Here is a 14,904-nt window from a genome sequence, read left to right as displayed (position 1 = left end):
AGTGTGTGAATGTTGTCTGTCTATCTGTGTGGCGACTTGTCCAGGGTGTACCCGCCTTCCACCCGATTGTAGCTGAGATAGGCGCCAGCGCCCCCCGCGACCCCAAGAGGGAATAAGTGGTAGAAAAATGGATGGATGGATGCATCATGCACAAAAGTGCACTTTGTTTTAAACTACTGCTTTTTTTTGGGTTTTTTTTTTTACAATTTTTAAACTGTTGTAGTGGCGTTCTGTACAAAAAGTGCACTTTAATTTAGTGTTGTTTTGATATGTCATCTTAGTGAAATCATGCACAAAAGTGCACTTACAGCTTGTTTTAAAATGTCTCGGACAATCTTGCACTGCTTAATAACTTTAATAAATACAGTTTTGGTCAATTGACTTAATTGTGATTTCCCTCTCTGCATGAAAGTTTAAAATGAGTTTATATTAATACAGTATGAAGAAGAATGTTTTAATGTAGACACATAGAATCATCATACTGCTGTGATTATATGCATCAAGTGTTCATTCAAGGCCAAGGCAAAATATTGAGATATATATTGTGTATCGCGATATGGCCTAAAAAATATCGAGATATTATAAAAAGGCCATCTCGGCTTCCTCCCACTTCCAAAGACATGCACCTGGGGATAGGTTGATTGGCAACACTAAATTGGCCCTAGTGTGTGAAGGTTGTCTGTCTATCTGTGTGGCGACTTGTCCAGGGTGTACCCCGCCTTCCACCCGATTGTAGCTGAGATAGGCGCCAGCGCCTCCCCCGCGACCCCAAGAGGGAATAAGCGGTAGGAAATGGATGGATGGCCTTTAAACCACTGGATGAATAAATACAAATAATTATATTTTTAACAACACCAATGCATATTTAGGGATAGGATGAATAATCATTATATTTTTCGTGTAATAAAATGACGTTAAGGATTATATTTAAATGAGGTCGCAATGTGAGCCAGTGCTTTGGACACGTGGGCGGAAGTGGTGACGTCACCAAAAGAGAGCAAGCGAGAGGACGAGAAAAAGAGAGCAGGAAGGATCTTCCCGCCCATCAGGGATGTGACAAGCTTACAAATGAAGCCAAAACAACCATGACGCACTTTTAGCCTCCTCTATACTCGCAGCCGTCGAATTCTTGTTTTCTTTTCCCCTCCCCGTCAGCGAGCGCCATGGTGGAGCAGTCGGACAAAGCCCCGCTTCTGGACTGGGAGGAGATCCCACCGTCCGACGCCAGCCGGGCGGCTCCGTCGCCACCTGCTCCGCCGCGGAAGAAGCAAGACGTTCCTGCGGTGAAGAAAAGTTCCTTACCGGTCAGCCTCATCGTGACGGACACCGGCAGGAGGGACGGCGTTTCCTCCACCACCACCACCACTACCGTCACCTGCAGCCCAACAGCTGTTGTTGGCGGCCGGGAGAGGAGCACGCCAGGCCGGGCGCATATGCGGGGTCACCCGGCACCTCCCTTCCCGGATCTGACGGTGACGGATCAGTGGGAGGAAAAAGACCAGATCGTGGCCGTGTTTGTGGTCACGTTTAACTCACGATCAGGTGAGAAAGTCTTGAATTACGAACCCCGTTTCCATGTGAGTTGGGAAATTGTGTTGGATGTAAATATCAACGGAATACATCCATCCATCCATCCATCCATCCATCTTCTTCCGCTTATCCGAGGTTGGGTCGCGGGGGCAGCAGCCTAAGCAGGGAAGCCCAGATATCCCCTTCCCCAGCCACTTTGTCTAGCTCTTCCCGGGAGACATAGTCTTCCCAACGTGTCCTGGGTCTTCCCCGTGGCCTCCTACCGGTTGGACGTGCCCTAAACACCTCCCTAGGGAGGCGTTCGGGTGGCATCCTGACCAGATGCCCGAACCACCTCATCTGGCTCAAACTGAATACAATCATTTGCAAATCCTTTTCAGTTGAATGCACTACAAAGACAAAATATTTGATGTTTAAACTCCTAAACTTTATTTTTTTTCGCAAAAATTAATTAACTTAGAATTTTATGGCTGCAACACGTGCCAAAGTAGTTGGGAAAGGGCATGTTCACCACTGTGTTACATCACTTTTCCTTTTAACAACAGTCAATAAACATTGATCCGCCTCCGCTTGGGATGGTTTCCTGCTGGCTCCGCTGTGAACGGGACTCTCGCTGCTGTGTCGGATCCGCTTTGTACTGGACTCTCGCGGCTGTGTTGGATCCAATATGGATTGAACTTTCACAGTATCATGTTAGACCCGCTCGACATCCATTGCTTTCCTCCTCTCCAAGGTTCTCATAGTCATCATTGTCACCGACGTCCCACTAGGTGTGAGTTTTCCTTGCCCTTATGTGGGCCTACCGAGGATGTCGTAGTGGTTTGTGCAGCCCTTTGAGACACTAGTGATTTAGGGCTATATAAGTAAACATTGATTGATTGATTTAGGAACTGAGGAAACTAATTGTTGAAGCTTTGAAAGTGGAATTCTTTCCTATTCTTGTTTTTATGTAGAGCTTCAGTCGTTCAACAGTCCGGGGTCTCCGCTGTTGTATTTTAAGCTTCATAATGCGCCACACATTTCTGATGGGAGACAGGTCTGGACTGCAGGTGGGCCAGGAAAGCACCGGCACTCTTTTACTACGAAGCCACGCTGTTGTAAAACGTGGCTTGGCCTTGTTTTGCTGAAATAAGCAGGGGCGTCCATGATAAATTTGCTTGGATGACAACATATGTTGCTCCAAAACTTGGATGTAAAATTCAGCATTAATGGTGCCTTCACAGATGTGTAAGTTACACATGCTTTGAGCACTAATACACCCCCATACCATCACACATGCTGGCTTTTGAACTTTGCGCCTACAACAATCTGGATGGTTATTTTCCTCTTTGTTCCGGAGGACACCACGTCCACAGTTTCCAAATATAATTTGAAATGTGGATTCGTCCACTGGGTGTGAGTTCTCCTTGCCCTTATGTGGGTTCTTCCGAGGATGTCGTAGTCGTAGTGGTTTGTACAGTCCTTTGAGACATTTGTGATTCAGGGCTATATAGAACAGTGTTGCTGGCATCAAATTCTAAAGTTAATGATTATTTGCAAAAAAAGGTGCTGTTGTAGACACTGGCTGCCACACATTTACCTTGTACATTACATATATACATAAAACAATTGATAAAATACATATTACATAATATATCGGGACCCAGGATGGACCGCTCGCCTGTTATCGGTTGGGGACATCTCCACGATTCTGATCCAACTCCGCTTGGGATGGTTTCCTGTGGACGGGACTCTCGCTGCTGTCTTGGATCCGCTTGAACTGAACTCTCGCGGCTGTGTTGGAGCCACTATGGATTGAACTTTCACAGTATCATGTTAGACCCGCTCGACATCCATTGCTTTCGGTCCCCTAGAGGGGGGGGTTGCCCACTTCTGAGGTCCTCTCCAAGGTTTCTCATAGTCAGCATTGTCACTGGCGTCCCACTGGGTGTGAGTTTTCCTTGCCCTTATGTGGGTTCTTCCGAGGATGTCGTAGTCCTAGTGGTTTGTACAGTCCTTTTGAGACATTTGTGATTTAGGGCTTTATAAATAAACATTGATTGATTGATTGATATACACTTCAACACTTTCATTTTATAGCGGCAGTAACTATGATTACAATTTTGAGTCCCAGGCAGCCATTTTTAAGGCCTTACTAAATTATATAAATTGATTTCCATTTATTTCAATGGAGGACCTTGGTTTGAGTTTAGAGATCTGTCACAGAACCAGTGGATCTCTTTAAGTTGAAGTACTTCTGTCTCACTGTTTCCCAACTTTTATTGAGCCAAGGCACATATTTGACTTTGAGGAAAAGCTCACAGCACACCTTCAAGCATGCATGTATGTAATGTATGAGTGGCAACAGGTGGACACACAGGTTAATTATGTCATCGAGTAAAAGAGCATTTCATTGTTCTTCCTGGCACTATAAGTCACTAGCATGCTGTAGACCTCTGGTGTCACACTCAAAGTCCGGGGCCACTTCATTTTACACTGCCTGTAAAAGCCTTGAAATAATATGCGTTAATACATTTTCTTAGTAAATATATTTGTTATTTCCAGTTTGACATGTACTGCTTGCAGTTGCATATCTTTAAAACTTGAATGTATTCTAATAATGCATCAAATATTAGATCATCATACATTCCAAGCATTTATTGTTAAGAGAAGAATAAATAGCTATGATTTCAACGCAAGTTATCCATCAACGTGTACACTGTAAAAATGACAATAGAAGTTTGCTGTTAAAAAACAGTGGTAGCAAACGACAACTGTATATTTTACATCAGCTTAGTTGACAGAATTCTAGTGTTGTTTTTTCATATTTTGTAATATGCTGTAATGAAACACATTTACAGTAAATGCCTCCCTTTTTTAGTTGTATTTTATTGGTAAAATTATTGCAATTGAATTGCTGTTGTTTTACCGTAAAACCTACCGATATTTTTTTTAATCTGTTACATAAAAAATATCGGGTAATGAAAAATTGTGTCTTATCATGAGACAAATCCTCATCCATTAATATGTAAATATTATTCACCATGACATGCAGCCTTCTGAGGGCAGACATAACTGCTATGTGGCCTCAATAAAAATGAGTATGACACCCCTGAATTGTAGATGATGGCACCTTGCTCAAGGGCAAGCGTTTCCGTGGCCCCAAACAAGGTTTCGTTTTTAGCCCCATATCATTCTTTAGTATTATTTTTGTCACGCTTTGAAGTTTGCGACTTGTAAAGGTGACTGTGGGTGTTATTAAGAAGCCTTTCCTAATCTTACTTATTTAGAAAGTCATAAACAGTTTATTTTATGCTCTAGCTATGAAAATATTCAATTCATATTAAATAATTCATACTTCACAGAAATTCATTTATGGCTAGGCTTGGAACCAATTGACAGCAATAAATAAGGGTTTACTGTTTTAAATTTGGCGACCAGATGTAGATTTGACTGTGGGAGTGTGTGCCTAAATCAATCAATCAATCAATGTTTATTTATATAGCCCCAAATCACAAATGTCTCAAAGGACTGCACAAATCATTACGACTACAACATCCTCGGAAGAACCCACAAAAGGGCAAGGAAAACTCACACCCAGTGGGCAGGGAGAATTCACATTCAGTGGGACGCCAGTGACAATGCTGACTATGAGAAACCTTGGAGAGGACCTCAGATGTGGGCAACCCCCCCCTCTAGGGGACCGAAAGCAATGGATGTCGAGCGGGTCTAACATGATACTGTGAAAGTTCAATCCATAGTGGCTCCAAGACAGCAGTGAGAGTCCCGTCCACAGGAAACCATCTCAAGCGGATCAGCAGCGTAGAGATGTCCCCAACCGATACAGGCGAGCGGTCCATCCTGGGTCCCGACGAGCGGTCCATCCTGGGTCTCGACTCTGGACAGTCAGTACTTCATCCATGGTCATCGGACCGGACCCCCTCCACAAGGGAGGGGGGGACATAGGAGAAAGAAAAGAAAAGGCACAGCAAACTAAAACACAGTTCAAGTACATAAGAAAACATTTATTATTGACATTAATAAAATGTAAATATGTGTATTTTCTATGAATGATCACATATGAACACTAAACAAACAGACTACATTGACACCTGCTATTCAGTTCAATTCAATATGTTCAATAGTCATGTGTTTATATTTTAGACAACATCCAAAGTTTATAAGAAAAGGTAAAACAATAGATTGAAAGGCCAAAGGGGGAAATACAATTCTAATTATATCTTACTGCAGTGTTATGCTGCTTCAGAATTAATTGAAAAAGTAATTAAAACACAATAAATGGGCAAAAACTATGAAGAATATTTTTTGTTGTTGTTAAATATGTCCTGCTCAGCCACACTCAGGCAAACCATATTGTTTATATAGATGCCCATATCTGCTGTACAGATTTGATTTACAAAATAGAAGTGTGGATATTTATTTTGTTTCCTTATTGGCATTAGACTTTTTTTAAATGTTTAATAGAAATAATAAATAAAAGAAGACAATGGGCGACAAGACAGAGAGAGACAAAAACAAAAGAACCACATCAGTAAATAATATATACTGTATTTTCTGGACTATAAGGCGCACTTAAAATCTTTTTTTTCCTCTCAAAACTCAACAGTGCGCCTTTATAACCCGGTGGGCCTAATGTAAGGAATAAGTTTGGTTGACCCTTCCCACGTCGAAGCAATTTTATTTGGTACATGGTGTAATGATAAGTGTGACCAGTAGATGGCAGTCAAACATAAGAGATAAGTGTCGGCTGCACCGTTTGATGTGCTTCGACATACGAGTATTATTATGGTGTGTGTATAAGGTAGGGCTGGGCTATATGACCTTTTTAAAATATCTCAATATTTTTAGGCCATATCGCGATACAAGACGTATATCTCGATATTTTGCCTTGAATTAGCATATAATCACAGCAGTATGGTGATTCGATGTGTCTACATTGAAACATTCTTGTTCATACTGCAGCAATATATGCTCATTTGAAACTTTCATGCAGAAACGGAAATCACAATTAAGTCAAATGACCAAAACTGTATTTATTAAACCGTTATTAAGCAGTTGCACACACATTCATGTCATTTCCAAAACAGAAAGTGCAAGATTGTCAGAGACATTTTAAAACAAGCTATGAGTGCACTTTTGTGCATGATGTCACTAAGATGACATACAGTATCCAAACAACACTGAATTAAAGTGCACTTTTTGTACAGAACGCCACTACAATAGTTTAAAACAAATCAAGTGCACTTTTGTGCATGATGTCACACAAGCTATTTCAATAACTGTCAAATAAAAATGAGCTCCATAATAGGAAATCAAATAGTGTTCGTCCTTCGCTATGTGGTAGGTTACTGCGAACATTATCTCCAGGCGGGCCAGGAAAGTACTTTTACTATGAAACCACGCTGTTGTAACACGTGGCTTGGCATTGTCTTGCTGAAATAAGCAGGGGTGTCCATGATAACGTTGCTTGAATGACAACATATGTTTCTCCAAAACCTGTATGGACCATTCAGCATTAATGGTGCCTTCACAGATGTGGACAGTAAGTTACCCATGTCTTGGGCACTAATACACCCCCATACCATCACACATGCTGGCTTTTAAACTTTGTGCCTATAACAAGCCGGATGTTATTTTCCTCTTTGTTCTGGAGGACACCACGTCCACAGTTTCCAAATATAATTTAAAATGTGGACTCGTCAGACCACAGAACACTTTTCCACTTTGCATCAGTCCATCTAAGATGATCTCGGGCCCAGCGAAGCCAGCGGCGTTTCTTGGTGTTGTTGATAAAATGGGTTTTGCTTTGCATAGCAGAGTTTTAACTTGCATTTACAGATGTAGCGACCAACTGTAGTTACTGACAGTGGTTTTATAAAGTGTTCCTGAGCCCTTGTGGTGATATCCTTTACACACTGATGTCGTTTTTTGATGCAGTACCGCCTGAGGGACCAAAGGTCTGTAATATCATCACTTACGTGCAGTAATTTCTCCAGATTCTCTGAACATTTTGATGATTTAATGGACCGTAGATGGTAAAATCCCTAAATTGTGAATTCCTTGCAATAGCTCGTTGAGAAATGTTGTTCTAAAACTGTTCGACAATTTGCTTACAAATTGGTGACCCTCGCCCCATCCTTGTTTGTGAATTACTTAGCATTTCATGGAAGTTGCTTTTATAACAATCATGGCACCCAATTGTTCCCAATTAGCACACCTGTGGGATGTTCCATATAAGTGTTTGATGAGCGTTCCTCGCCTTTATCAGTATTTATTGTCACCTTTAACAACTTCTTTGTCACGTGTTGCTGGCATCAAATTCTAAAAGTAATGATTATTTGCACAAAAAAAAAAACGTTTATCAGTTTGAACATCAAATATGTTGTCTTTGTGGCATATTCAACTGAATATTGGTTGAAAATGATTTGCAAATCATTGTATTCTGTTTATATTTACATCTAACACAATTTCCCAACTCACATGGAAACAGGGTTTGTACAATTCTATCCATGAGGTCATTCTGTCCGTCAAAGGAGAACAAACCCCGGTGATGATAAGCTACTGAAGTGACCGCGGTACCCCCCCCCCCCTCCCCAACCCCCCAGGAGTTCATGCCAGTTGTTGTATAGTCGATCCACCACCTGAGTGTTGTAGTTGATGTTACAAAGCTTCACATGGAGTGTTTTGATAGATGAGTCATCGCTTCCCCACTGGACCTGCCTTTTACTGCTACTACTACCGGACAAGAGGAAGTAGTCCGAATGAAAGTGTTGGATATGACGGCATGAGTAAATTTCCCATTGTGTGTTTTTGTGTGTGTTTGTTTGGCAGGAAACATGGTGGAGTGGTGCCTGCCTCATGACATCAACCTGGATGGAGTAGAATTCAAGGCAATGGCCAGCGGCTCCCATAGGATCACTAACGACTTCATGTATGTCCCCTCACCCTCGCCCGCCTTGTTAAGAAGTTGTGTTTCCGACGCTGATCCTCCTTTGACCCCCGGCTAGATATTTCCGCAAAGGCTGCTACTTCGGGCTGGCCTGCTTCGCTAACATGCCTGTGGACAATGAGCTGGAGCGTGGAGCCAGGATGAAGTCCGTGGGGATTCTGTCTCCTTCCTACACGCTGCTGTATCGCTACATGCACTTCCTGGAGAACCAAGTTAGGTAAGTCGGTGACCTCGTTTACCCTCTCAGTACATCCGTGTGCTTTTCTTCCCGCTATTGTTCAAAACGGGCTCATCTCTTAAACATAAGTTAGGTTAAGTCGATGACATGCACTTTTTTGCATGGAAGCTGGATTTTTTGCTTCGCCGCGCACACAAAACATTAAAATCTAATCAAATATGTATAAACACATGACTCCGTCACTGTTGTGATTACAGGCCTGTTGTTTTTTTTCAGGATATTATTCAGTCCCTGCAGGATTTCGTGATTTCGCTAAGCCTGGACTGAGAACAAATTTTGCTTAACAATATATTGACCTACAAATTATTGCTGATAAAGGATATTATTGTCAACATTATTTTGGGACCAAAGTACCGCCAATGAAATCATTTTCCAGTGAAATATACTAGTATTTCTTGTATATTTGAACATTCTATTTGGAATGAGACAAAAAAATAAAACAAAAATATATTTTGTCTGTTAGCTAAAATGTTCACTTGCAACTAAACAACTAAATTGTCACTAAACAACGCAACCAAAGGGTTGGAATTGGGGGTTAAACCACCAAAAAAATCATTCCCGGGCGCGGCACCGCTGCTGCTCACTGCTCACCTCGCCTCCCAGAGGGGGAACAAGGGGATGGGTCAAATGCAGAGGACAAATTTCACCACACCTAGTGTGTGTGTGTGTGTGACAATCATTGGTACTTTAACTTTCAAAGCATTAAAATAGGTTCTTTCTCTGTTAAGGAGAGTGTGGTGGACCCTCAAATATACAAAACCAAAACAAAAAATATGGCTAAATAAATCAATCAATGTTTACTTATATAGCCCTAAATCACTAGTGTCTCAAAGGGCTGCACAAACCACCACGACATCCTCGGTAGGCCCACATAAGGGCAAGGAAAACTCACACCCATTGGGACATCGGTGACAATAATGACCCAGTGGGACGTCGGTGACAATGATGACTATGAGAACCTTGGAGAGGAGGAAAGCAATGGATGTCGAGCGGGTCTAACATGATACTGTGAAAGTTCAATCCATAATGGATCCAACACAGTCGCGAGAGTCCAGTCCAAAGCGGATCCAACACAGCAGCGAGAGTCCCGTTCACAGCGGAGCCAGCAGGAAACCATCCCAAGCGGAGGCGGATCAGCATCGCAGAGATGTCCCCAGCCGATACACAGGCGAGCAGTACATGGCCACCGGATCGGACCGGACCCCCTCCACAAGGGAGAGTGGGACATAGAAGAAAAAGAAAAGAAACGGCAGATCAACTGGTCTAAAAAGGGAGTCTATTTAAGGCTAGAGTATACAAATGAGTTTTAAGGTGAGACTTAAATGCTTCTACTGAGGTGGCATCTCGAACTGTTACCGGGAGGGCATTCCAGAGTACTGGAGCCCGAACGGAAAACGCTCTACAGCCCGCAGACTTTTTTTGGGCTTTGGGAATCACTAATAAGCCGGAGTCCTTTGAACGCAGATTTCTTGCCGGGACATATGGTACAATACAATCGGCAAGATAGGATGGAGCTAGACCGTGTAGTATTTTATACGTAAGTAGTAAAACCTTAAAGTCACATCTTAAGTGCACAGGAAGCCAGTGCAGGTGAGCCAGTACAGGTATATATGTATGTATATATGTATATAAAGGTATATACAGTATAGGTATATATGTATGTATATATGTATATAAAGGTATATACAGTACAGGCGTAATGTGATCAAACTTTCTTGTTCTTGTCAAAAGTCTAGCAGCCGCATTTTGTACCAACTGTAATCTTTTAATGCTAGACATGGGGAGACCCGAAAATAATACGTTACAATAGTCGAGGCGAGACGTAACAAACGCATGGATAATGATCTCAGCGTCTTTAGTGGACAGAATGGAGCGAATTTTAGCGATATTACGGAGATGAAAGAAGGCCGTTTTAGTAACGCTTTTAACGTATTGTAACCAACATTTTCGCGGTTATCATTATTATGTTGGTATTGTGGAATCTGCCTAAAAAGTACTTGTAGCCACAATAAAATATTTTAAACACATATTTTCTTTTTTGTTTAATAAATAAAAAAATAGACACACTATACTTTATTAGCAGAAGAAACAGTAGATATTGTTCTGGCTTCCTTAGAGCCACATTGTTTTTTTTGTGTACTTAAATATGTTTATCTTCCATTTTAAATTGTAAACGTTTTCCAATGTGTTTGTAATAAACATACTTCAGATTTATGTGACGTTACACGAGTTCCTTTCCTGTTAGACACCGCTGTCTGTTTCAACTGTTTCACTTTGTGTAAAGACAGCACAGCCCGTTTGTGCAATGCCAGGAATAGTGTATCTTTGTGGTTTAGACCAGTGGTTCTCAACCTTTTTTCAGCGATGTACCCCCTGTGAACATTTTTTTTAATTCAAGTACCCCCTAATCAGAGCAAAGCATTTTAGGTTGAAAGAAGTAAAATACAGCCTCATGTCATCAATTTCTGATTTATTAAATTGTATAACAGTGCAAAATATTGCTTATTTGTAGTGGTCTTTCTTGAACTATTTGGAAAAAAAGATATAAAAAATAACTACAAACTTGTTGTAAAATAAACAAGTGATTCAATTATAAATTAAAATATTTCTACACATAGAAGTAATCATCAACTTAAAGTGCCCTCTTTGGGGATTGTAACAGATTCATCTGATTCATGAACTTAATTCTAAACATTTCTTTGCAAAAAAAGAAATCTTTAACATCAATATTTATGGAACATGTCCACAAAAACTCTAGCTGTCAACACTGAATATTGCATTGTTGCAATTCTTTTCACAGTTTATGAACTTACATTCATATTGTGGTGAATTATTATTCAATAAATATATTTATAAAGTGGAGGAGTTCAAGTACCTAGGAGTCTTGTTCACAAGTGGGGGAAGAGTGGATCGTGAGATCGACAGGCGGATCGGTGCGGCGTCTTCAGTAATGTGGACGTTGTATCGATCTGTTGTGGTGAAGAAGGAGCTGAGCCGGAAGGCAAAGCTCTCAATTTACCGGTCGATTTACGTTCCCATCCTCACCTACGGTCATGAGCTTTGGGTCATGACCGAAAGGATAAGATCACGGGTACAAGCGACCCAAATGAGTTTCCAGGTCTCTTCCTTAGAGATAGGGTGAGAAGCTCTGCCATTCGGGAGGAACTCAAAGTAAAGCCGCTGCTCCTCCTCATCGAGAGGAGCCAGATGAGGTGGTTCGGGCATCTGGTCAGGATGCCACCCGAACGCCTCCCTAGGAAGGTGTTTAGGGCACGTCCAACCGGTAGGAGGCCACGGGGAAGACCCAGGACACGTTGGGAAGACTATGTCTCCCGGCTGGCCTGGGAACGCCTCGGGATCCCCCGGGAAGAGCTAGACGAAGTGGCTGGGGAGAGGGAAGTCTGGGCTTCCCTGCTTAGGCTGCTGCCCCCGCGACCCGACCTCGGATAAGCGGAAGATGATGGATGGATATATTTATAAAGGATTTTTAAATTGTTTCTATTTTTACAATATTTAAAAAAAATCTCACGTACCCCTAGGGATACCTTCAAGTACCCCCAGGGGTACGCGTACCCCAATTTGAGAACCACTGGTTTAGACGGTAATGTGTTTTAACAAGTTTAGATCAGGGTATAATATTTATTATTCGGGAAATACATTGTTTCTTGTTTTCATGTTAGCATTTAAGATAGCTAACAAGCTAGCGCTTGTGAATCCATAATTTTATCAACGTGTTGTTATTAATTACGTTTTTTCGATCATTTTAATTTAATATGGTGAAACTAATTGTTGGGAGCGTTTTACAGCCGTTATCATTACTACCGTTTATGTGCATGTTGTGCAAACGCCCGCAGTTGCTGCAAAGAGTGACCGTGCTGCCTTTTGCGACCTGTAACAAAGCATTATCGAGTATGGCAAAATTCTTGAGGCATTTTCATTTATTTTTCAGTTAAGACTTATCGAATATCGGCCCAGGTCTTGATGTCGCAATCACGCCAATCCATGCAAATTATGCGTGGCCTCTTTGTCCGATAACAACAACTTCCCCAAACATTACGGCCAATCAGAAGGGGGCAACCAGATCTGCCTGGTTGGCCACGCCTATAAGAATAGGTGATAGGCAAAAAATCACAGTGGTCAGGTGACCAAAAATGTGAAAAGTATATGAATAAGAAGACATAATTAACCTTTTTGAGCAGTTTATCTTCTTACTGAATCATCTGTATTTGTTGTTTCATTTTGACATGCATATGTACATGCACACCTTCTCCTCATTCAATGTGTTTTCTTTATTTTCATGACTATTTACATAGTAGATTGTCACTGAAGGCATCAAAATTATGAATGAACACATGTGGAGTTATGTATTTAACAAAAAAAGGTGAACTAACTGAAAACATGTTTTATATTCTAGTTTCTTCAAAATAGCCACCTTTTGCTTTGATTACTGCTTTGCACACTCTTGGCATTCTCTCGATTAACTTCAAGCACAGCTGTGAAGTGAAAACCCTTTCAGGTGACTACCTCTTGAAGCTCATCGAGAGAATGCCAAGTGTGTGCAAAACAGTACAGTAGTCTTGCATATCTTTTAAAGTTTGATGTTATTTAAACTAGTAATGCCACACATATTACACTATCAATCATTTCTAAAAAATGTTTTGTTTCAAATAATGAAAATAAATTATATATGCATGCTTGATTTATTATTTTCAAGCAAGTTATCCATCAAATTGTTCACTGAAAAAAAACACAAAAGATTTTGTGGTATTTAGTGGCGACTGAGCTGCTAGTTTTTACTGTAAAAAGTACTGTGTTTTTTTACAGCACATTACTGTAAATAACAAAATGGTGGTGCAATTTACAGTAACACACGTGGAAACTGTCAGTACAGTTGCCAGAATTTTACCCTAAAAAGACTGTATTTACCGTAAATTTTACGGTAAATACGACCTGTTTTCAAACCATAAATCCACACATTTTTTTACAGTGTACATTATAAAATGCAATAATCAAATGCATGAGCAATTGTGTGATGATATCATGACGCAAATCCTTATACTATTATATTCATATTTTATTGATAGTTACAAGCGGCCCTTTGTGGGCAGCCATACTGCAACGTTGTTCTCAATAAAAACAAGTTTGACACCCCTGCTTTACAGACTCCAGTTGAAGAATCTTGGTCATTATTCTCCACTTGAGGCATTTTATGAGGACAAGAAAGCCATTCTCCCACTGACAGGAAACCGCTTGGTCAACGAATGCCATACTTTGAGTGTGACTAGCATCAACCGCTGTATGCACCCGGAAATGAAGGTCATTATGAACTAAATTACACTCCGTGTATGGTGTAGTATGTCCCTAAACGAATATATGTTGTTTGTTATGCTGGCTGCAGATCACTCATCCAGCCGGCTGCATGTCCCAATTCGTCCAATTTTTCGGAGAGCACATTATGGTGCTGTGGAAGTTCGCGCTGCTGAGGAAGCGCATTCTCATCTTCTCCCCGCCGCCTGTCGGCGTGGTCTGCTATCGAGGTGAGAGGCTTCTTTGGGTTTTGTACTGCTCGGAATCTATCGGATGATGTACTTGCTGTAACACAGTGTGACCTCATTGCTCATGAATACACCTTCAGATAAGGTGTGCTGAATGGTAATAAATAATAGAGTAATGTTCTACTTACTGGAAAAATTAGCCAGTCAATGCCTTCAAGGATGAATTAAGATGAAGTTTAGCTTAGAACGGGCTTCACGGTGGCAGAGGGGTTAGTGCGTCTGCCTCACAATACGAAGTTCCTGCAGTCCTGGGTTCAAATCCAGGCTCGGGATCTTTCTGTGTGGAGTTTGCATGTTCTCCCCGTGACTGCGTGGGTTCCCTCCGGGTACTCCGGCTTCCTCCCACTTCCAAAGACATGCACCTGGGGATAGGTTGATTGGCAACACTAAAATTGGCCCTAGTGTGTGAATGTTGTCTGTCTATCTGTGTTGGCCCTGCGATGAGGTGGTGACTTGTCCAGGGTGTACCCCGCCTTCCGCCCGATTGTAGCTGAGATAGGCGCCAGCGCCCCCCGCAACCCCAAAAGGGAATAAGCGGTAGAAAATGGATTGATGGATTTAGCGTAGAACTTCTTTGCACCTCATTTTGTGATTTTATTTATTTTTTTATCATACTGAAAAATCAAGGGAAT

The 14,904-nt window shown here is 41.4% G+C and overlaps 2 protein-coding genes across 2 annotated transcripts in view; one reads left to right on the top strand and one right to left on the bottom strand.

Moving 5' to 3' along the window:
* The window catches only part of wee2 (WEE2 oocyte meiosis inhibiting kinase), a 32,050-nt gene extending 30,601 nt beyond the window's left edge, over nucleotides 1–1,449 (bottom strand). The window contains exon 1 of the mRNA XM_061917970.1: nucleotides 1,303–1,449. Within this exon, the coding sequence (XP_061773954.1) occupies nucleotides 1,303–1,315 (13 nt within the window). The 5' untranslated portion in view covers nucleotides 1,316–1,449. The remainder of the gene's footprint in view (nucleotides 1–1,302) is intronic.
* The window catches only part of dennd11 (DENN domain containing 11), a 29,044-nt gene continuing 15,111 nt past the window's right edge, over nucleotides 972–14,904 (top strand). Inside the window, exons 1-5 of the mRNA XM_061917972.1 lie at nucleotides 972–1,542; nucleotides 8,362–8,461; nucleotides 8,538–8,696; nucleotides 13,880–14,033; nucleotides 14,116–14,254. Coding sequence (XP_061773956.1) covers nucleotides 1,164–1,542; nucleotides 8,362–8,461; nucleotides 8,538–8,696; nucleotides 13,880–14,033; nucleotides 14,116–14,254 — 931 coding nt within the window. The 5' untranslated portion in view covers nucleotides 972–1,163. The remainder of the gene's footprint in view (nucleotides 1,543–8,361; nucleotides 8,462–8,537; nucleotides 8,697–13,879; nucleotides 14,034–14,115; nucleotides 14,255–14,904) is intronic.

This window comes from Nerophis ophidion, linkage group LG12 (genome assembly GCF_033978795.1).
Source record: "Nerophis ophidion isolate RoL-2023_Sa linkage group LG12, RoL_Noph_v1.0, whole genome shotgun sequence".
Classification (NCBI taxonomy): Eukaryota; Metazoa; Chordata; class Actinopteri; order Syngnathiformes; family Syngnathidae; genus Nerophis; species Nerophis ophidion.
This window is presented reverse-complemented; position numbering and strand designations above follow the sequence as displayed.